At 42.0% G+C, this 17791-nt stretch overlaps 1 protein-coding gene across 1 annotated transcript in view; it reads left to right on the forward strand.

The window, feature by feature from the left end:
- The window catches only part of rbfox3a (RNA binding fox-1 homolog 3a), a 1755711-nt gene extending 1744920 nt beyond the window's left edge, over positions 1-10791 (forward strand). Inside the window, exons 16-17 of the mRNA XM_034190050.1 lie at positions 6683-6761; positions 9944-10791. Coding sequence (XP_034045941.1) covers positions 6683-6761; positions 9944-9988 — 124 coding nt within the window. The 3' untranslated portion in view covers positions 9989-10791. The remainder of the gene's footprint in view (positions 1-6682; positions 6762-9943) is intronic.
- Positions 10792-17791: the final 7000 nt, after the last annotated feature.

The raw sequence follows: 17791 nt of genomic DNA on the forward strand, positions 1-17791 counted from the left end.
CCGGGATAAGGCATCAGGTTTTCCGTTTTTCGAGCCTGGTTGATAGGACAATGAAAAATTAAAGCGACTAAAGAATATTGCCCACCTAGCCTGGCGGGACTTAAGGTGTTTGGCCGAACGTAAGTATTCAAGATTTTTGTGGTCAGTATAGACTACGAATGGTATCTGTGCCCCCTCCAACCAGTGCCGTCACTCCTCTAAGGCCACTTTTACTGCTAACAGTTCGTGGTCACCAATGCCATAATTTCGTTCTGCAGGAGACAGATTTCTGGACAAGAAGGCGCATGGGTGCAGCCTACCATCGGACGGATTTCTCTAAGAGAGAACTGCTCCAACTCCAACACTGGAGGCATCAACTTCCACCACGAACTGCCAAGCTGGGTCAGGGAGGAGTAGCACAGGGGCCGCGGTAAAGTGATGTTTTAAGGTTCCGAACACCTCCTCACATTCCGGGGTCCAGTCAAACAGGCGGAGGGACGAGGTGACCGCATGCAGTGGCGCCACCACTGTACTCAAATTTCGGATGAATTTACGGTAAAAGTTAGCAAATCCTAAAAACCGTTGGAATTCCTTACGTGATACGGGTGTGAGCCAATTCTGCACTGCCGCCACTTTCTCAGGATCCATTTTTATTTCCCCCTAAGAAATAACAAAACCCAAAAAGGAAATGACGGATTTGTGGAATTCACACTTCTCCACTTTCACAAAGAGCTCATTTTGCAGGAGGGTCTGTAAAACTGACAGCTGATCAACTGAATTGAATTGAAAACTGAACGTACAGAGAAAAGAGTTTCCCTCGGCCGGACTCGCCCCAGGGAGAAGTTCAATGGCACAATCATATTCACGATGAGGAGGTAAAGATTTGGCTCTTGCTTTACTAAATACGACTGCTAAGTTGTGATAACAATCAGGATCCCCGGTGAGATCCGGGTTCGAACCCGGCAGCGTATATTTGGGTCATGATAGACATGAATAATTACAGGCTGCGCTCCAGGATGTGATTTTGCCCTTCACCCAATCAAAATTTGGACCATGTCATTGTAGCCAGGGGTGCCCCAAGATTAGTGAATGAGTCATATTATCGAAAACATGGAAACGGATTGATTCAGAGTGTGTATGAGAAATGAATAATCTGGTGGACTGTGTGTGATGAGTAATTTGGCCCAGGACATGGCCATCCACAGCATGTACCACCACGGCGCAAAATCTTATACATTTTCAAGTGGAGGTACCTAGCAAGAGAAGACAGAATCAGGTTGGCATCAGAACAAGAATCAATAAAAGCCGAAACGGTAATGGTAGTGTGGTCAGACATTAATTTGGCTGGGATTATTTTTTGTGTTGAAACAGGGGATATAGAATTAAGACTCACCCGCGATTCCACCCTTGACTGCGTGGTGGCACCCCTGGCCTGACAGTCACCAATCATGTGTCCCGCATGTCCACAGTAGAAACAGAGGCCGTCCACACAGCAGCGCTGTCGCTCGGCTGGGGTCAGGCGCATGCGCCCGAGCTGCATCAGTTCCTCGGTGCTCTGTTGAGATGGCTCTGGCAGACATGAGTGGAGGAGGCGGAGCGACCAGGAGGCGTGTGGGATCGGTAATCTGGATGTCAGTTTTCACGGCGAGGACGGTCTTGTAGGCACCAGTCTGTGTGGATGGCGAGTGCGAGCAGATCATCCAATTCTTCAGGCAGGCTTATGACCATGAGCTGATCTTGAATTTCTGCTGACAGTCCTGGAAAAAACACGTCGAGGAGTGCCGCTGGGTTCCATTCACTCTTTGCTGCCAGGATGTGGAAATCGACTGCGTAATCTGTGACCCAGCGGCTGCCTTGCTTCAATTTTATAAGGGACCGAGCTGCTTCAAGCCCCGGGGTGGTGTATTGGAACACTTGGTCGATAGCTTTTGTGAACGCCGGGAGTGAAGCACAGGCGGGTGATTGTCGTCCCCACTCGGCCATAGCCCAGGCTGCTGCTCGACCGGACAGGTGAGTGATGATGTATGCTATTTTTGATCGGTCAGATGGGAACATGGATGCCATAAGTTCAAAGTGTAATTCACACTGGGTGAGGAAGGATCTGACATCTCCGGAGTCGCCTGAAAAGCGTTCAGGGACATGACAACTGGTTACAGATTACAGGTGCTGGTGCGGAAACCAGCGAAGCAGCTGGCAGCCCCGGTGGTATGCTTGGAAGGCTAGTAGCTGCATCCAACGTAGCCTGATGATCGAGCCTGGACAGTAGTTGACTCATCTGATCACTGACTGATGCCATAAAAGTCTTTTGGCAGGTAACAAGTTTGCTGAAACCAGAGCTTAGCGTATCAAGCTTTGCTTCTTGCTGTGCGAGCTGCTGGCTATGGTGGCGTACCACCAGGTGAAACGGGTCTGAACCTGCTGTCTCCATCTTTGGCCTGTTTGGTCTGACAGGTGTTTTTGGTTGGAGACAAATGCAAGGCTCGCAGTCACAGCTGTGTTTGCAAAAAGGCTTTCATGTGAAGGCAAGCAATGGTCAGTACACAGTGAGGCAGTCCATTATACACAGCAGAAGTACAAGGATCATCAGGATAGACGTGGTCGGTAGATACGGACAGGAGGTCAAGAACACACTGAAGCAGGCATAACTGGAAAACACGAGAATGAGAGCTGGAATGATGGCACAAGGCGCAACAAACTGGCAAACATCCAACACCACCCGTGAACTAATAAAGCACCAGGTGGCAATCAGCAGATTAACAACAGGTGTGCAGAGCAAGACCCAGAAGTGGGGTATGGCCAGAGAGAGAGAGAGAAAAACATAGACAGACCCCAGCAACAAAATCCCACAGGCACAGAAAAATAATACAAAAGCAAGACAAGGGAAAAAAAACAAACCAAAAACCCCGCAACAGACCAGATAAACATCAGGTCTCACCTGCCGTCGCTGCTTTTTTTAAAAAGTCATTGTAGTCACAATTAAACATCTAGATGGCTATCTCCGTTTTACAGACTTGGCAGCCCCTGCAGTCAGAGCCATATTAACCCTTTCCACTGCTCGCTGTCAGTGGTGCCCACTTGTGAACTTTGATTATCGGGCGATATTAAGTAGTTGTCGTAGTAGTAGTAGTCGGGAGAAACTCTCCAAATATCGGGATGATATTGGGAAAGTTGACAGTTAAGATGACAGGCCCACACACACTCACACTCACACACATCTGCTCCTCCACACACATGCACACAAGCACACACAGATAAGGAGGACAGATGGACTAATGGCAGACCCACAAACCGTCACACTCACACATGCACACACACTATCGTGGCATTATCATCAGCATCCTTCTCCCTATGTATCCTGGGTCCCTCCTCTGCACATGCCCAAACAAACACAATCTCACCACTGACTTTGTCTCGAAACTGTCCTGCCTGTGCTGTCCCTCTGATATGTTCATCACTAATTCGGTCCATCTTCAATATTGAAAAATCTTCAGCTCTGGTACCTCCAGCGTTATCTCTGCTCATTTTATTAGCACCAACACCTCAAACCCATATATAGCATAGCTGGTCTCACTACAGTCTTGTTAACTTTCCTTTCACTTGTCCAGATAATCTTTGTTCAGAGATCACTCCCACCCTTTCTCCACCCTGCCTCTACATGTTCTGGTTCTCAAGACCAGGCACCTAAGTGGCTCTACTCTACTCTTTTCTGCTCTTCTATTTTACTCTTCCTTTTTAGATTTTTCAGAATCTGAAGAAGTTTATTGCCATTGCCAATGAACAGGATTCACAGACTAGGAATTTGCTTTGATATAATGGTGCAACATTAAGCAGAAAGCAATATAAAATGCTAAGATAAAATATAAAATATGTGCTAAAATAAAATATAAGATAAACTATGAAATATAAAAGGCTGTGTGCAACAGAAAAACAAAAAAAAAGTTTTGTGGGAGGAGTGCAATTAAAAACCAAAGTACATGTGTCTAAAGTGACCTGTGTTAAAATTATAACGTGACAGAGTTAAGGTTAAGGTGACTGAGTTATGAGGTGTTCATGAGTCTAACGGCAGAGGGGAAGAAACTGTTTTTATGGTGGGAGGTTCTGGTCCAGATGGACCGTAGCCTCCTGCCCGAGGGGAGTGGTTCGAATAGACTGTGTGCAGGGTGAGAAGGGTCAGCTGTGATCCGACCTGCTCGGCCCAGAGTCCTGGAGACGTGCAGGTCGTGGAGAGATGGAAGGCTACAGCCGATCACCTTCTCAGCAGAGGCCACAATGTGCTGCAGTCTGTGTCTGTCCCTGGCTGTGGCCCCGGCGTACCACACCGTGATGGAGGAGCAGAGGATGGACTCGATGATGGCCGTGTAGAACTGCACCATCAGCTGGACAGGCAGCTTGGCCTTCTTCAGCTGCCGCAGGAAGTACATCCTCTGCTGGGCCTTCTTGATGAGGGAGCTGATGGTTGACTCCCACTTGAGGTCCTGGGTGATGGTGGTGCCGAGGAAGCGGTGACAGTCCACAGTGGTGATGGGGCTGTTGGTGAGGGCGAGGGAGGGTGGGGGGGCTGTGGCTTTCCTGAAGTCCATGATCATCTCCACTGTTTTCTGGGCATTGAGCTCCAAGTTGTTGCTGCTGCACCAGGTCACCATCCGGTCCACCTCCCTCCTGTAGGCAGAGTCATCCCCATCCGAAATGAGTCCGATGAGGGTATAGATGAGGGTATAGAGGGTTTAGATTTACCTTTGTATACTGGCATAGTTCCATTTTAGAAATGGAATATAATATATAAGATATACCTTACTGAATTTTCATGCCACCCTCAACGTGTTTTCTAATCTCACTCCAGTTCATAATTCTAATGTTGCATGTCCTCTTGTTGTGTGATGGCAATGTTCGCATAACTCATCAGCCTGTGATGCTAATATTAGTGCATAGAGCTAACGCACATCATTTGAACAGGATTATCAGTGACCTACCTGTCAAGCAATAATTTGTTATAAAGACTTTTATAACTTTTCAATCATCATCATGGCTATCCTTCAGGTAATGTTGGTGGAATTGCTTGAGGGTTTTTCAGGTGGTGGTGGTAGGAAGTACAGGTCTCAGATCCGTACAGCATGGTTGGCATGATGAGAGATTTATAGATGAGGAGTTTCATTTCGTGTTGAAGGTCTCTGTTGATGAAAACACTGGTGCATAGCCAGCCCAGGGCAGCTCTTGCACACTTGAATTGGTGTTGGGTCTCCTCATAGAACAGAACAGAACCTAGCAAGAACTCAGTTGTAGTCAATGACCACATATTGAAAATCTGTTTCTTTGAAACCTATTTTGATTCTTGCAAAGTGATTGATTGGCTTGATCTGGACGCTCTGTGGGTCATCCTCAGAATTTGTGAGAGCCAACAAGTTCTTGATCGGGTATCCCATTGTACCATTTTTATTTTTGTTGTTGCAAGAAACATGTACAAAATTGGATCAAAAACCTACAATGGGAATACACCCTTGGATTAAAAACAGTAGACTTTTGTCATAATAAACAACATGAATCACTGTAGCATGTAAGTCTTTTTGTTTCATTGTTATTATTTTATTACATTGAGAAAATCTTTTTTTTTTTAGGGGAGGCAGTGTGGTAGAGTTATACAGCAGTCAATAAAGTGCCTCTAGTATTTGCACCCTACATTACCCAAAGTACCTCCAGTACCTAACGGGTACACAACACTTGTCTGAGCTGGCCGGAAATCAGCTCTGTGGAGGTGATGTGACATTGCACTGGGTGGTTTGACCTGCTGCTTGTCAGGAGTCCCATTCTGCAGAGAGTCATCTTGTAGATAAATTAGCCTTAGAGGCCCTGTGGGGTTCAGGGTTTGCCAAAGATAAGAGGACCATGGAGACCTTTCCTGACCATCTCACAGCACCACCCTCTTCCCCAAAGACCTGAGAGCGCCTTTTTGATTTTACATCATTTTCACTGACCTCGGGGCCAGCTGGACTTAAATGTGGAACGAGCCATGTTTCATCTTATTTAACAGTCTTGCTCTTGTGGACAGCATGAGCACTGTGTGTCTTGTTGTCTCCTTTCAGGGGGAAAAAAAAAAAAGAAAATCTTCCTCTGTCCTTTTTTTTTTAATTCCTGGTTGACTTGGTGCCCTCAGTCCTTGGCTGGGTGTGCCTTATCTGCTCCATGCAGACCCTCATTTACAAGCGAGCACTGAGCAAAGAAAAAAAAGCAAATAAATAGAGGAATATGTGAAGTCAAATAAATAAATAAGGCAGACACATCTTGTCTTGTCTCAGAAGGAAATTGGAAGGATTAGTTCCAAACCAGCAACAATGAAAAGGCAGGGGTGTGAACCCAGCGTGCAGAGTGGGTAAACAAGAGCGGGGTGAGGGAGCCAGCCCTCCAGCACCAGCACTCTCTGTACAGCTTTCTGCCAGGCTTTGTCTCTCTGCTCATTACCTATTCCATGCACCTAATCATGACGACAGTGAAAAGACAAGTATAATTCACCAGCCTTTGAACTCCCTCATTTGAACCTTCGTGTGTCCTGTGAAAAGCCCAAGAGTGCCCAAGAGGCAAATAATTGATTGTGTTTGAGACTTGAAAGAGTTGACTTCATTTTTGCACATTAAAGCCTGCATAAATGTTCTGCTCTCCTCATCAATGAGAGATCAATGACTGTGTCCCATTCCCCCCCACCGCTGCACAGCTACGGAAGAGTCTATGCAACAGCAGACCCCTACCATCACACGATCGGCCCAGCTGCCACGTACAGTGTGGGGACTATGGTAAGTCTGTGAGTCCGTCGTTTTGCTCTGACTGCACCACAAAATCAAGACTTTAGCTGCACACAGCTCACACCAAAATAAAGACCAGGGATTGCAATGATCACTGGTTTTTGTTTTCATGAGGGTGTTTCTGCCATGGCACAGTGGAGCTGAGCAGCACTGTTAAATGCGGCATGCGGATCCTGTCAGCTCAGACATTTAGTGCATCATGTTGTTATGTCATGCAAGCTCACCTCATGCAGCGTTATTCTGATGTAAGTTCTTCCTGAAATGAGAATGACTGATCACTGTTTTTGTTTTGTTGCTTTGTGTGTGTGTGTGTGTGTGTGTGTGTGTGTGTGTGTGTGTGTGTGTGTGTGTGTGTGTGTGTGTGTGTGTGTGTGTGTGTGTGTGTTCATTCTGCATCACTCAGCTCACTTCAGAGTTGGCTCCTCCTTTTTTTCCTCTTTCCTGCCATTCAGCCAAAGCACACGGAGGGATGACGTAGACTCGTTAATGTTTGTTTTTAGCTAGCTTTTGCAGCTACTGTAACATCAAAGATGAAAAGTGATTTTAAAACAGTTTCTCTTTGGCGTGCTTTACGATGAAGGGATGGGACTGGGCTCCACTAAACCCTCAAGATTAAGGAACCATCAAACGCATGCAGCAGTGTGCCGTGGGACACAAAAGAGAGCCAGACAGAGCGAGGAAATCCTCTCGCCATCCCCTCCTGCCCACAGGGCCAGTCGGAGGTGTGCTCTGCTTACCAAAAAAAAAAAAAAATCACCATCCGGCATGCATGCGTTTTTTTCCAACATAAAATCTGTATAGTTCCCCGGTGCAGCTGCTAGCTAAAAGCTTTCATTAATTAAGACATTTCTTTTCCCCCACTTCATTTACTTAACAAAAAAATGTGCTTGAATGTTTTTTTTATATATATATATATTTATTTTCTTCTTTTTCCTCCAAATTTCCTTCCACTGCTGCCACTTTTAATTTTCCTCTATTGAAAAGAAAGGTAGGATTTGGCCCCTAAAATGATCAGCACTCACGCTGTGTGTGTTGGGAGCAGAGGGAGCTAACGCAGACTCCGCGGACAGAGCGTGGGCTGCCGGCTAATACCAACATCTAATAGACTTCCAAAAGAAATTAGAACACTCAGTTTGGTTTCCTAATTCTTTAAGCATGGTTCTCCAACAGAGAGGAGTCATTTTTGCATTTAAAAGCTATATAGTAATGAGTTCCTCAGAGGTTCAATTTTGCAGCACACATAAGAATTTTGAATGGATGAAAGTTTTGAGGGTTACCCAAAATTAGAAAAAAGATAGCCTTTGAAGCCATTCAGTATGCAAAAAGATGAGAGTTGGAATGCTGTGTGTTGCTATGTGTGTGTATGCCCTAGATATTGTGAGCAACCACCAAAATCCAGGGTGCTTTAGGTCATGGTTTTCAGAAAAGTGTGAGTGCTTCAGTTAGACCTGAAAGAGAGCTTTGTTTAAATTCTTTGAACTTATTGAGTCCTGTCTTACATCTTGCGCTAAGCACTGCACATCAAGTGCCACAGGTACTTTCTAGCCAAAAGTGATTTTTACTCTGGGAATTGGGTATGCAACAAATGTTCTTGTGCTAATCTGTGCACCTGTGGATACATTGGTCTTAAAATGAGGTGCAGAGGTATTGCAATCAGTGTGCACAATCGTAAGGCGGCAGAAAACGATTGTGCCATAGACCAACAAAAACCTGTTCAAAAGTTGAAATATTCAGATGCCTGAAATATGTGGGTTCTTGACAGGCATGTAGTCTGTTTGCACACACAAGAATGAACATTAGCATGTGGTACTACGATGAAACTGAATAAAAAAAAAATGAAAACAAAAACTAAAACAAAATTATACAATACAAATCTCACTTCACTGATTCACCTCAGGGGGCACTGGTGGCTGCTTGTGGCCACTTGTGCACTTTGAGGCTTTGTGTGCAGATCATTTCCTCACCATAAAGTGTTTCATTTGTGTCCTCCAACAAAATTCCTATTCACCAGGTTCCAAGGCACCAGGCTCTTTGAGGCAATGATAAATAACAGTCCATCTTTCCCAAATGCTTACTCTGCACTCAGATTGATTATGTGTCATATAAATAGCAGAGTCGAACTGGATAAATGCAATTGCACAGTTTGCTTTTGACTGTGTGCTACAGATCATCAATACCGACCCATTCTCTTTTCTTGTGCCTGCTCGTGGTAGACGCCCCCCCAAAAAAGCCATTTTAAGGACTGCTTGTCCTTAAAATTAATATTTTTTCATTGAGTAATGAAATTGGCAGAATTATGGTGGCTTAGTGGTTAGCACCATTGCCTCACAGTGAGAAAGTCATGGGTTCAAGTCCCACCTGTGGCCTTTCTGTGTGGACTTTGCGTATTCTCTCCATGTTTGTGTGGGTTCCCTCCGCGTGCTCCGGTTTCCTCCCACATCCAAAGACATGCAGGTTAGATGAACTGGTGAATCTAAATTGTCCGTAGGTGTGAATGTGTTTGTTTGTCTGGATGTGTCCCTGTGACAGACTGGCGTCCTGTCCAGGGTGAACCCGCCTCATGCTGCATGACTGCTGGGATAGGCTCCGCCCCCCGTGACCCTAAGTTGGACTAAGCGGTTGAAGACGAGTGTGTATACAAAGGAACAATACTGGTTTTCCTGTCAATTTCTCCAAGGCAAAGACAAAATAAAATTTGCCAAATATATTGGGTGAAAAAAAAACTGGTCTTATTAGTTTGGAGGGTTAGGGAATTTTGTGCTGTGTTGTGACAAAGGGGGAAGATTTTCCTCATCAAACAGCTTCAAAGCGCCAGCCTCCCTGACCACCCCACAAATACAGCGTTGTTTTTGTACATGTTCACTGTCATGTAACAAATGTGTGCCATGCTGCTGAATTCAGTGCAACAATTTTGGAAGTATTCATGAAAATGTTAATTATCTGTTGAATCAGCTTTTCTAAAGGAGTCCAACTTAACTCCTGTTCCTAACACACAAAAACGGCTCATTCTCCCAGTTCACCTTCACTTAAATTCACCACCTTAACCATCATTGATATATGATGACCTTTCAAAATAAGGACTTGGAAAAAGGAAGGAAATTTGCAGAGAAAGAGAAGCCAACTAAGCTGTCACCTGAATACTGATTGGTACTTTTTCATCTTTGATGTTGCAGGCTAGCCTATACAGAGGAGGGTACAGTCGCTTCACTCCCTACTAAAAGAAAGAAAAAAGAGAAAGACAAAGACATTGCCCCAACAAACAAACAAAAACAATCTACTTACAGAAAGCTCAAAATGGCTAAACAAGCGTACCCCAGGTCCGTGGTGGAGAGCTTAATCAAACTAAAAGTTTCCAGGTCCCTCCCCTGACACCCACTCAAGCCGATATCTACAACAACCTTTTTGATGTCATCATTAGTCTGCTCTTGTTTTGTATTCATTTTGTGCTTTTCTTTTGGAAACTTGTATGCACATGTGCATTTTCTTGATTGCTGTATATGGGTGCTGTGACACCATAACTAATGTGAGCCTCCTGCAGCACACATGATGCATGCTCAGAGGTGTGCGTATGCAGCTGCCATCATCTGACTAAGAATGTACTGGGGGAGAAAAGCAAACAAACAAACAAGTAAAGCAAATGCACTGGGTCTGAACCCTGACCCGCAGAACTATTTCAAAGTGTAGCCTTCATTTAACACGCTTGGTCCACACAGTGATAAGTATGCCCCAGTTATTCTTAGCTCAAAGACGGCGCTGTATTGATTGCTTTTGTTGTTTTGGTTTTGTTCATGTTTTTCTTCTTAATGTTGGAGTGTCCTCCTGTTGTGCACTTGCAGTGGAACCTTACAAGCTGTACTATGTTGTATGACAGCATGCAGAGTCAAAGGTCATGGAGGTCAGAGTTCTTTCTTGGACTTACCCTGCTCATATTAGAGCCCAGCCTCCTAATAATTATGTTACATAATGTGCAACTGTTCATCATCGCTGCCTATGTTTCGGTGGAAATGTGAAGCTGACTGAGCAAAAATGTGAGAAATTGTGAGAAGTTCAGACACTCTTGTAATCTTTCAAACAGCCCCCTCCCCCCATAGGATGTCTACATTCACTATTTTAAAACATGGAACTAGTTAAATGTACAGTGTGAGTCACTCCATACCATTTTACCCACAATTCAGAATTTCCCCCAGTTAATCAGTCATAATTATTGTTTGGAAAAATTCCTGTAAAAGCATATCTTGAATTTACAGAACCTTGGTAACGTTAATGGTAGCATGTTAGCACTGTTGCCTCAGAGCAAGAAGGCTATGGGTTTGCTTCCCACTTGGGCCCTTTCTGTGTGGACTTTGCGTGTTCTCGCCATGTTTGTGTGCGTTCCATCCCGGCTTCCACATTCAAAGACATGGAGGTTAGGTGAATTGTAAACTTTACATTGACTGTTGGTGTGTGTGCGAGTGTGAATATGGCCGTGCAATACACTGGCACTTTCTCCAGGATTTACCCCGCCTCACACCCCATGACTACTGAGTGTGACCATGAATAGTTGTAAGCAGGTATAGAAAATGGATGGTAATGTGATAACATTACCATCAAAAAATTTCAATTGAATAAATGTCATCCTTCTTTGGAGAGCAGGTTGCTGAGTGGGATAAGGAGCAAGGCTACCAATATGTAGACCTAGTTTCAACTCCTGGTCACACTACCTGTCTGTGTTTCATTTCACTCATTTGTAAATGAGTTCCTGTCTTGGCTGGGAAAGTAACCTACAATGGTGCTACAGTCCAATTCAAAGAGAGTCACTGACACTTATCTACTTCACACTACATAATGTGCTGAGAATCTCCAACACCAATGGGCTTCTGCACCAATGCAGAACACTATTATGTTCTTTTGGAGGGAGAAATACGGAGTTAAAATGTTTCAACAAGTGGGGGTTTCAAGATCAGTGGAAAACCTCTTTTCCATGTTTTTTTTTTTTTTTTTTACACACAGGAACAATTAATATCTGGATTTAAGAAAGTTGAATTAATACTGCACAGGATCAGACTTTTATTGTAACTGAGTGAAAGCTAGCAGAGATATTACTCACTGATTTTCTATACCTGCTTACTGCAATCAAGGGTTAAGGTGACCTATCCCAGTATTCATAGGACAAGAGGCAAACATCACCCTGGACAGGATGACAGAGCCACATATAAATGAACTCATCCACTCCCATATGCACACAGACAACCAGACAACTTTCAAGTGGGAGAAAATCGGAACACCTGGAGGGAACCCACAAAAACATGGGGTGAACATTCAAACTCCACACAGAAAGGACCAGGAGGGAAGAGTTACCACAACCTTTTTGCTGTGAGGTAACAGTGCTAACCACTAATGCTGCCCAGTAGAGATACAAATTTTTGAATATTATAGTTTTATTCATTTGAGCAAAAATTCCCATATTAGCTCAAAGATAAGAGTTTTTTTTTTTTTCAGAAGAATATGGGATCATAATTACAGACTAGACTTTTTCATGTCATACTCATCCACATCTGTAAGTAGCTTCAAATACCTGTGAAATGAGTGTGCTCCTCAGGACTTTCTACATTGATATGCTCATGAAACACCTCATGTTGACCCCCCACAATTTTATTTGAACAATGGAACCACCTTATTGTATTTTTGCTACTCAAACTACACCAGGAAAGGGTAACAGAATCACACCACATTATCAGACTATATCAGGACCTAGTATTTCAGGCATATACCATAAAACCTGTTTTAGCTTGTTCTGTTTGTTTCTGGACATAGGAACATTCAAGGATTTTTGTTTTATTTGATAAGTCCTGGGAGTTGACACGGAGGTTAGGTCATTTCACAAACAGTGAACCTGCGTAGAAATTTTTGCCTGTTGAGAATTGACTTGGCAACATGACACAGTTCTCTCTGAATGTGCTTTTATTACCATTACATTCAGTTTAAAGGATTTTTTTTTTTTTTTGTTCTTCAGGCAGTATTTTTTCCAAAAATATGTCTTGAAGGGTGGGTGGCATCATCTTGTAATCTGGGTCATTCAGTTGTCTTTTTTATTTTCAGTCTTAATATAGACCCAATCAAGTAAAAAAAAAAAAAAAAAAAAAAAGAAGCAATGTGGAAATCACAGAGATGATATAATGTATCTCTGAGTGCCAAAGTCCAGGAGATCATGTAAAAAAAAAAAAAAAAACAGATTTAGAATGGAAGGTCCTAAGAATTCAATGGAAGGTTTTACAAGAAATGTTTTTTTTGTTTGTTTTTTTGTTTTTTTTCAAGAAATGGCATGAGAACTGCAAGGCCCTAGGTGGGTTGCAGTCATCTGTTTCCACATATTTTGGCTGTTGTGTGTCTAATAATGTCTGCAAAGATAAAACAGCAAGAGACAGTGAATAAGAGATTTTCAAACTGGTGGAAATTTGAACCAAAACTGGTGTGTGAATATGAAATAAATCCAAGTATGATTGGTGCTGATCTAAAAATGCAGTATGCCAAAAGATATGCCTAAATATGCACAAACACACTGTGAAGCTCCACAAATTGATTCTCACAACAAAAACAAATGATTTATTTCCTAGCAAATGCTGAAAAAAAATGATGAAATTCTATTTATTTTCAGCATTGTTGATTTCTGAAAATAGCTCAAATTAAAATCATTGACAAAAACAAGCCAATTATAAAGAAAAATATTTTTCCATTAAAAATGGGTTAAATAAAAACAAATAAAACTCAGGTGCAGCATTTTTGCAGAAAATTTATATAGAGACATAAATGTTTCATGGTCAGTTAATTTAAATTAAATATAAATAATTTTTTAAAGTGAAAAGCCATGTGTCAAAGGTTGATTTGTGTGCGTCATACTGCACAAATGGATCAGCTGTCTGTCTAGGTGGTAAAATCCAGAATGCGGAGCAGTTCCATGCTGTGGTGGATGAGATGATGTGCTCAGACTTGACTTGACACTGCAGACAGCAGATCAAATGCAAAGGCATTATGAGTCCAGTCAGTTTTCAGTTAAACAACACAGTTAGCCTGCAGATTGTAGGTAACTTCACTAAACATGATTGAAACATATAATAAAGAATGAATCCATGTAATTAGACCACAAAGTATGAAATCCCACAAAAAATGTCCATGACAGATCAAAGCCAGTGGTGGGCACAGTACCACTAATCTGCTAATTATTGAAGCTAACTTTTCTGTTAACAGATTAGCTTTTTGGCTAACTTCAAAAACCATCAGTGGACCAATTAGCTTCCAATAAATTTTAGACTGCTAATTTTTTTTTTTTTTTTTTTTTTTTTTACGTACACAGAAAAATCACCAGTGTAAAACCAACACTGGTGATTTTACTGTGTAGTAACAGTAAAAAAACATTTACAAACCCTGTTGGCTCCTGTCTGCTATGTGTTTTGCAGCAGTGAGGCAGCTGAGAGGAGCTGAGCTCAACTCTACCCCAGCAGAAGGGACCTGGCTGCCAGACTGCTGCAAAGAAAAAAAAAAAAAAAAAAAATCAATTCCTTTTACAGCATACAGCGGTCCAGCCGTGAGGCTGAAGTCCTCAAAAGGAAAGCAGGTTTAACTTGTGTTTTTGATTTACAAACCAAATTAATCTGGATAGTTTGACTACATTAATGTCAAGTCTGTCATTTGTACAAAGTGAAAATATAACACATATCTTTTAATTTTAAAATAATGCACTAATTCTGAAGTTTTGACCACTGAGACAATACTGAAAGTTAGCGGTTAGCTGTAGCGGCCATTGAATTTTTTGGTGGTTTATCAGTTCAGTGTTATAAAAGCTAACTTTTCAGTTAGCTGATTAATGGTTATCAATGCTAACTTTTTTGTTAGCTGTGCCCACCACTGATCAAAGCCATCTTCATAAATCCACATCTGGTCAAGTCAAGGCTGAGTTTAAAAAAGTGAACCATTTAACAAGGCTGGGAACAAGGTAGTGCTTAATTTGCTGCTAAGTACTTTGAGATGAGGAGATATTTCAAAAGAAATAATACAGTTCCAAAAAAAGTTAAGATTCTGTTTCATGTGAGACAGAATAAAATGAGAGAATGTGACTGTTCTCTTCAGAGTGGAGTGGACCCCAAATGACCTTAATGGAATTCATATTATTCTGTTCCAATCAGCAGCAGAGATTTGTTGGAATTTCTTCAGACTTATCCTATGTATTTTTATGATTATTCAGGTCACCACAGTGGATCTGACATGGATCCACATGCTGATTTGGCACATGTTTCATGCCAGATGTCTTCACTGATGGAACTATAGAGTACAGGGAGAATGGACATGGATGTTCTTGAACTGTGAAACTTGTTTTGGAAGAAATCCATTACTTGTTGCTTGTTAAATCAGTTCATTTATTCATCTTCTACTGCTGTTAGCACGGTTGCCTCAAAACACAAAGGACATGGGATCACTTCCCACCTGTGGCCTTTCTGTGTGGAGTTTGCATGTTCTCCCTGTGTTTGTGTGGGTTCCCTCCGGGTGCTCTGGCTTCCTCCCGCATCCAAAGACATGCAGCTTAGGTGGACTGGAAACTTTAAATTGTCCGTAGGTATGAATGTGTTTGTTTGTCTGGATGTGGCTCTGCGACAGACTGGCATCCTGTCCGGGGTGAACCCGCCTCACACCCTGTGACTGCTTGGATAGGCTCCAGTCTGCTGGGCCTCTTAATTGAAGTAAGAGGGAAATGGAAATGGAAGGATGTTCTACCACTTTGTTCTTCCTATTGTCCTTGTAATGTGGAGTTTCATTAGAATGGGTTGTCAGTGTAACACTTGTGCCAAAATCATATTGGATCTGCTGTAGTGACCACAAGCAGTTAAAAAAAAAAAAAAAAAGCCAAAAGAATTTGACATCACGTTTTGACAGACTGTTTGGAATGACACATTTTCACATTGTTCTTCTGCAATACGTAGTGTTCAGAATAATAGTAGTGCTATGTGACTAAAAAGATTAATGTAGGTTTTGAGTATATTTCTTATTGTTACATGGGAAACAAGGTACCAGTAGATTCAGTAGATTCTCACAAATCCAACAAGACCAAGCATTCATGATATGCACACTCTTAAGGCTATGAAATTGGGCTATGAGTTAAAAAAAAGTAGAAAAGGGGGTGTTCACAGTAATAGTAGCATCTGCTGTTTACACCACAAACTCAAAACTATTATGTTCAAACTGCTTTTTTAGCAATCCTGTGAATCACTAAACTAGTATTTAGTTGTATAACCACAGTTTTACATGATTTCTTCACATCTGCAAGGCATTAATTTTGTTGGTTTGGAACCAAGATTTTGCTCATTTACTTGTGTGCTTGGGGTCATTGTCTTGTTGAAACACCCATTTCAAGGGCATGTCCTCTTCAGCATAAAGCAACATGACCTCTTCAAGTATTTTGACATATCCAAACTGATCCATGATACCTGGTATGTGATATATAGGCCCAACACCATAGTAGGAGAAACATGCCCATATCATGATGCTTACACCACCATGCTTCACTGTCTTCACTGTGAACTGTGGCTTGAATTCAGAGTTTGGGGGTCGTCTCACAAATTGTCTGCGGCCCTTGGACCCAAAAAGAACAATTTCTCCCAACAGTTCACAAAATATTCCTCCATTTCTCTTTAGGCCAGTTGATGTGTTCTTTGGCAAATTGTAACCTCTTCTGCACGTCTTTTATTTAACAGAGGGAATTTGTGGGGGATTCTTACACATAAATTAGCTTCACACAGGCACAACTGTCAAAGCACTTACATGTAACTACAGACTGTCTTTGATCATCCTGGAGCTGATCAATGGGTGAGCCTTTGCCATTCTGGTTATTCTTCTATCCATTTTGATGGTTGTTTCCATTTTCATCCACGCATCTCTGTTTTTTTTGTCCATTTTAAAGCATTGGAGATCATTGTAGATGAACAGCCTATAATTTTTTGCACCTGCGTATAAGTTTTGCCCTCTCCAATCAACTTTTTAATCAAACTACGCTGTTCTTCTGAACAATGTCTTGAACATCCCATTTTCCTCAGGCTTTCAAAGAGAAAAGCATGTTCAACAGGTGCTGGCTTCTTCCTTAAATAGGGGACACCTGATTCACACCTGTTTGTTCCACAAAATTGACGAAGTCACTGACTGAATGCCACACTACTATTATTGTGAACACCCCCTTTTCTACTTTTTTTTACTAATAGCCCAATTTCATAGCCTTAAGAGTGTGCATATCATGAATGCTTGGTCTTGTTGGATTTCTGAGAATCTACTGAATCTACTGGTATCTTGTTTCCCATGTAACAATAAGAAATATACTCAAAACCTGGATTAATCTTTTTAGTCACATAGCACTACTATTATTCTGAACACTACTGTACGTAGCACTGTCACGTTCTTAGCTAGGAGTGTCCCTTCTGACCATTTCCACAACTGAACACATACGTACAGTGATACAACATCAAATTATGAGTTTGAATTCTGAGACTCCGTGTTCACTCCTGTTGAAGATGTATTTTTTGTGTGTTTCTCACCCTATTCGAGTCAAGGTTTCTGTCATATTTTGAACTCATAATTCCCACAAACTGCAGCCTCATTTTTTTCACACACAGTCAACTGAGTGTTAATAAAAACATAATTAGGCTTGTGCCAAAGGAATGCTGTGCTAAAATTAACAACCTCTCAATCTGAAAATTTTTAGTGCAAATGTCAGTATTTCCTGCTTTTCTGTCTTACTCATTGTAATTTGAATGTCTTTATGCTTTGGGGTACATACAGCGCAGAACATGTAATATTCCATCAACTCCTGGAAATTATACCTTTTTGAAGAGTAATTTCTTAATCTAAATGCATAATAATGAAATTACATTGTAGAGGGTTTATATGTTTGAAGATGCTTTTTGTGTTTTCCCCAAAACATAAGCACGAGTGCAGAGTAGCAGCACATCATCTTAATTTGTAGAAGACGGGGCGGCACACTGTCCCTTACACAAAGTAACACA

This window comes from Thalassophryne amazonica, chromosome 16 (genome assembly GCF_902500255.1).
Source record: "Thalassophryne amazonica chromosome 16, fThaAma1.1, whole genome shotgun sequence".
NCBI lineage: Eukaryota > Metazoa > Chordata > Actinopteri > Batrachoidiformes > Batrachoididae > Thalassophryne > Thalassophryne amazonica.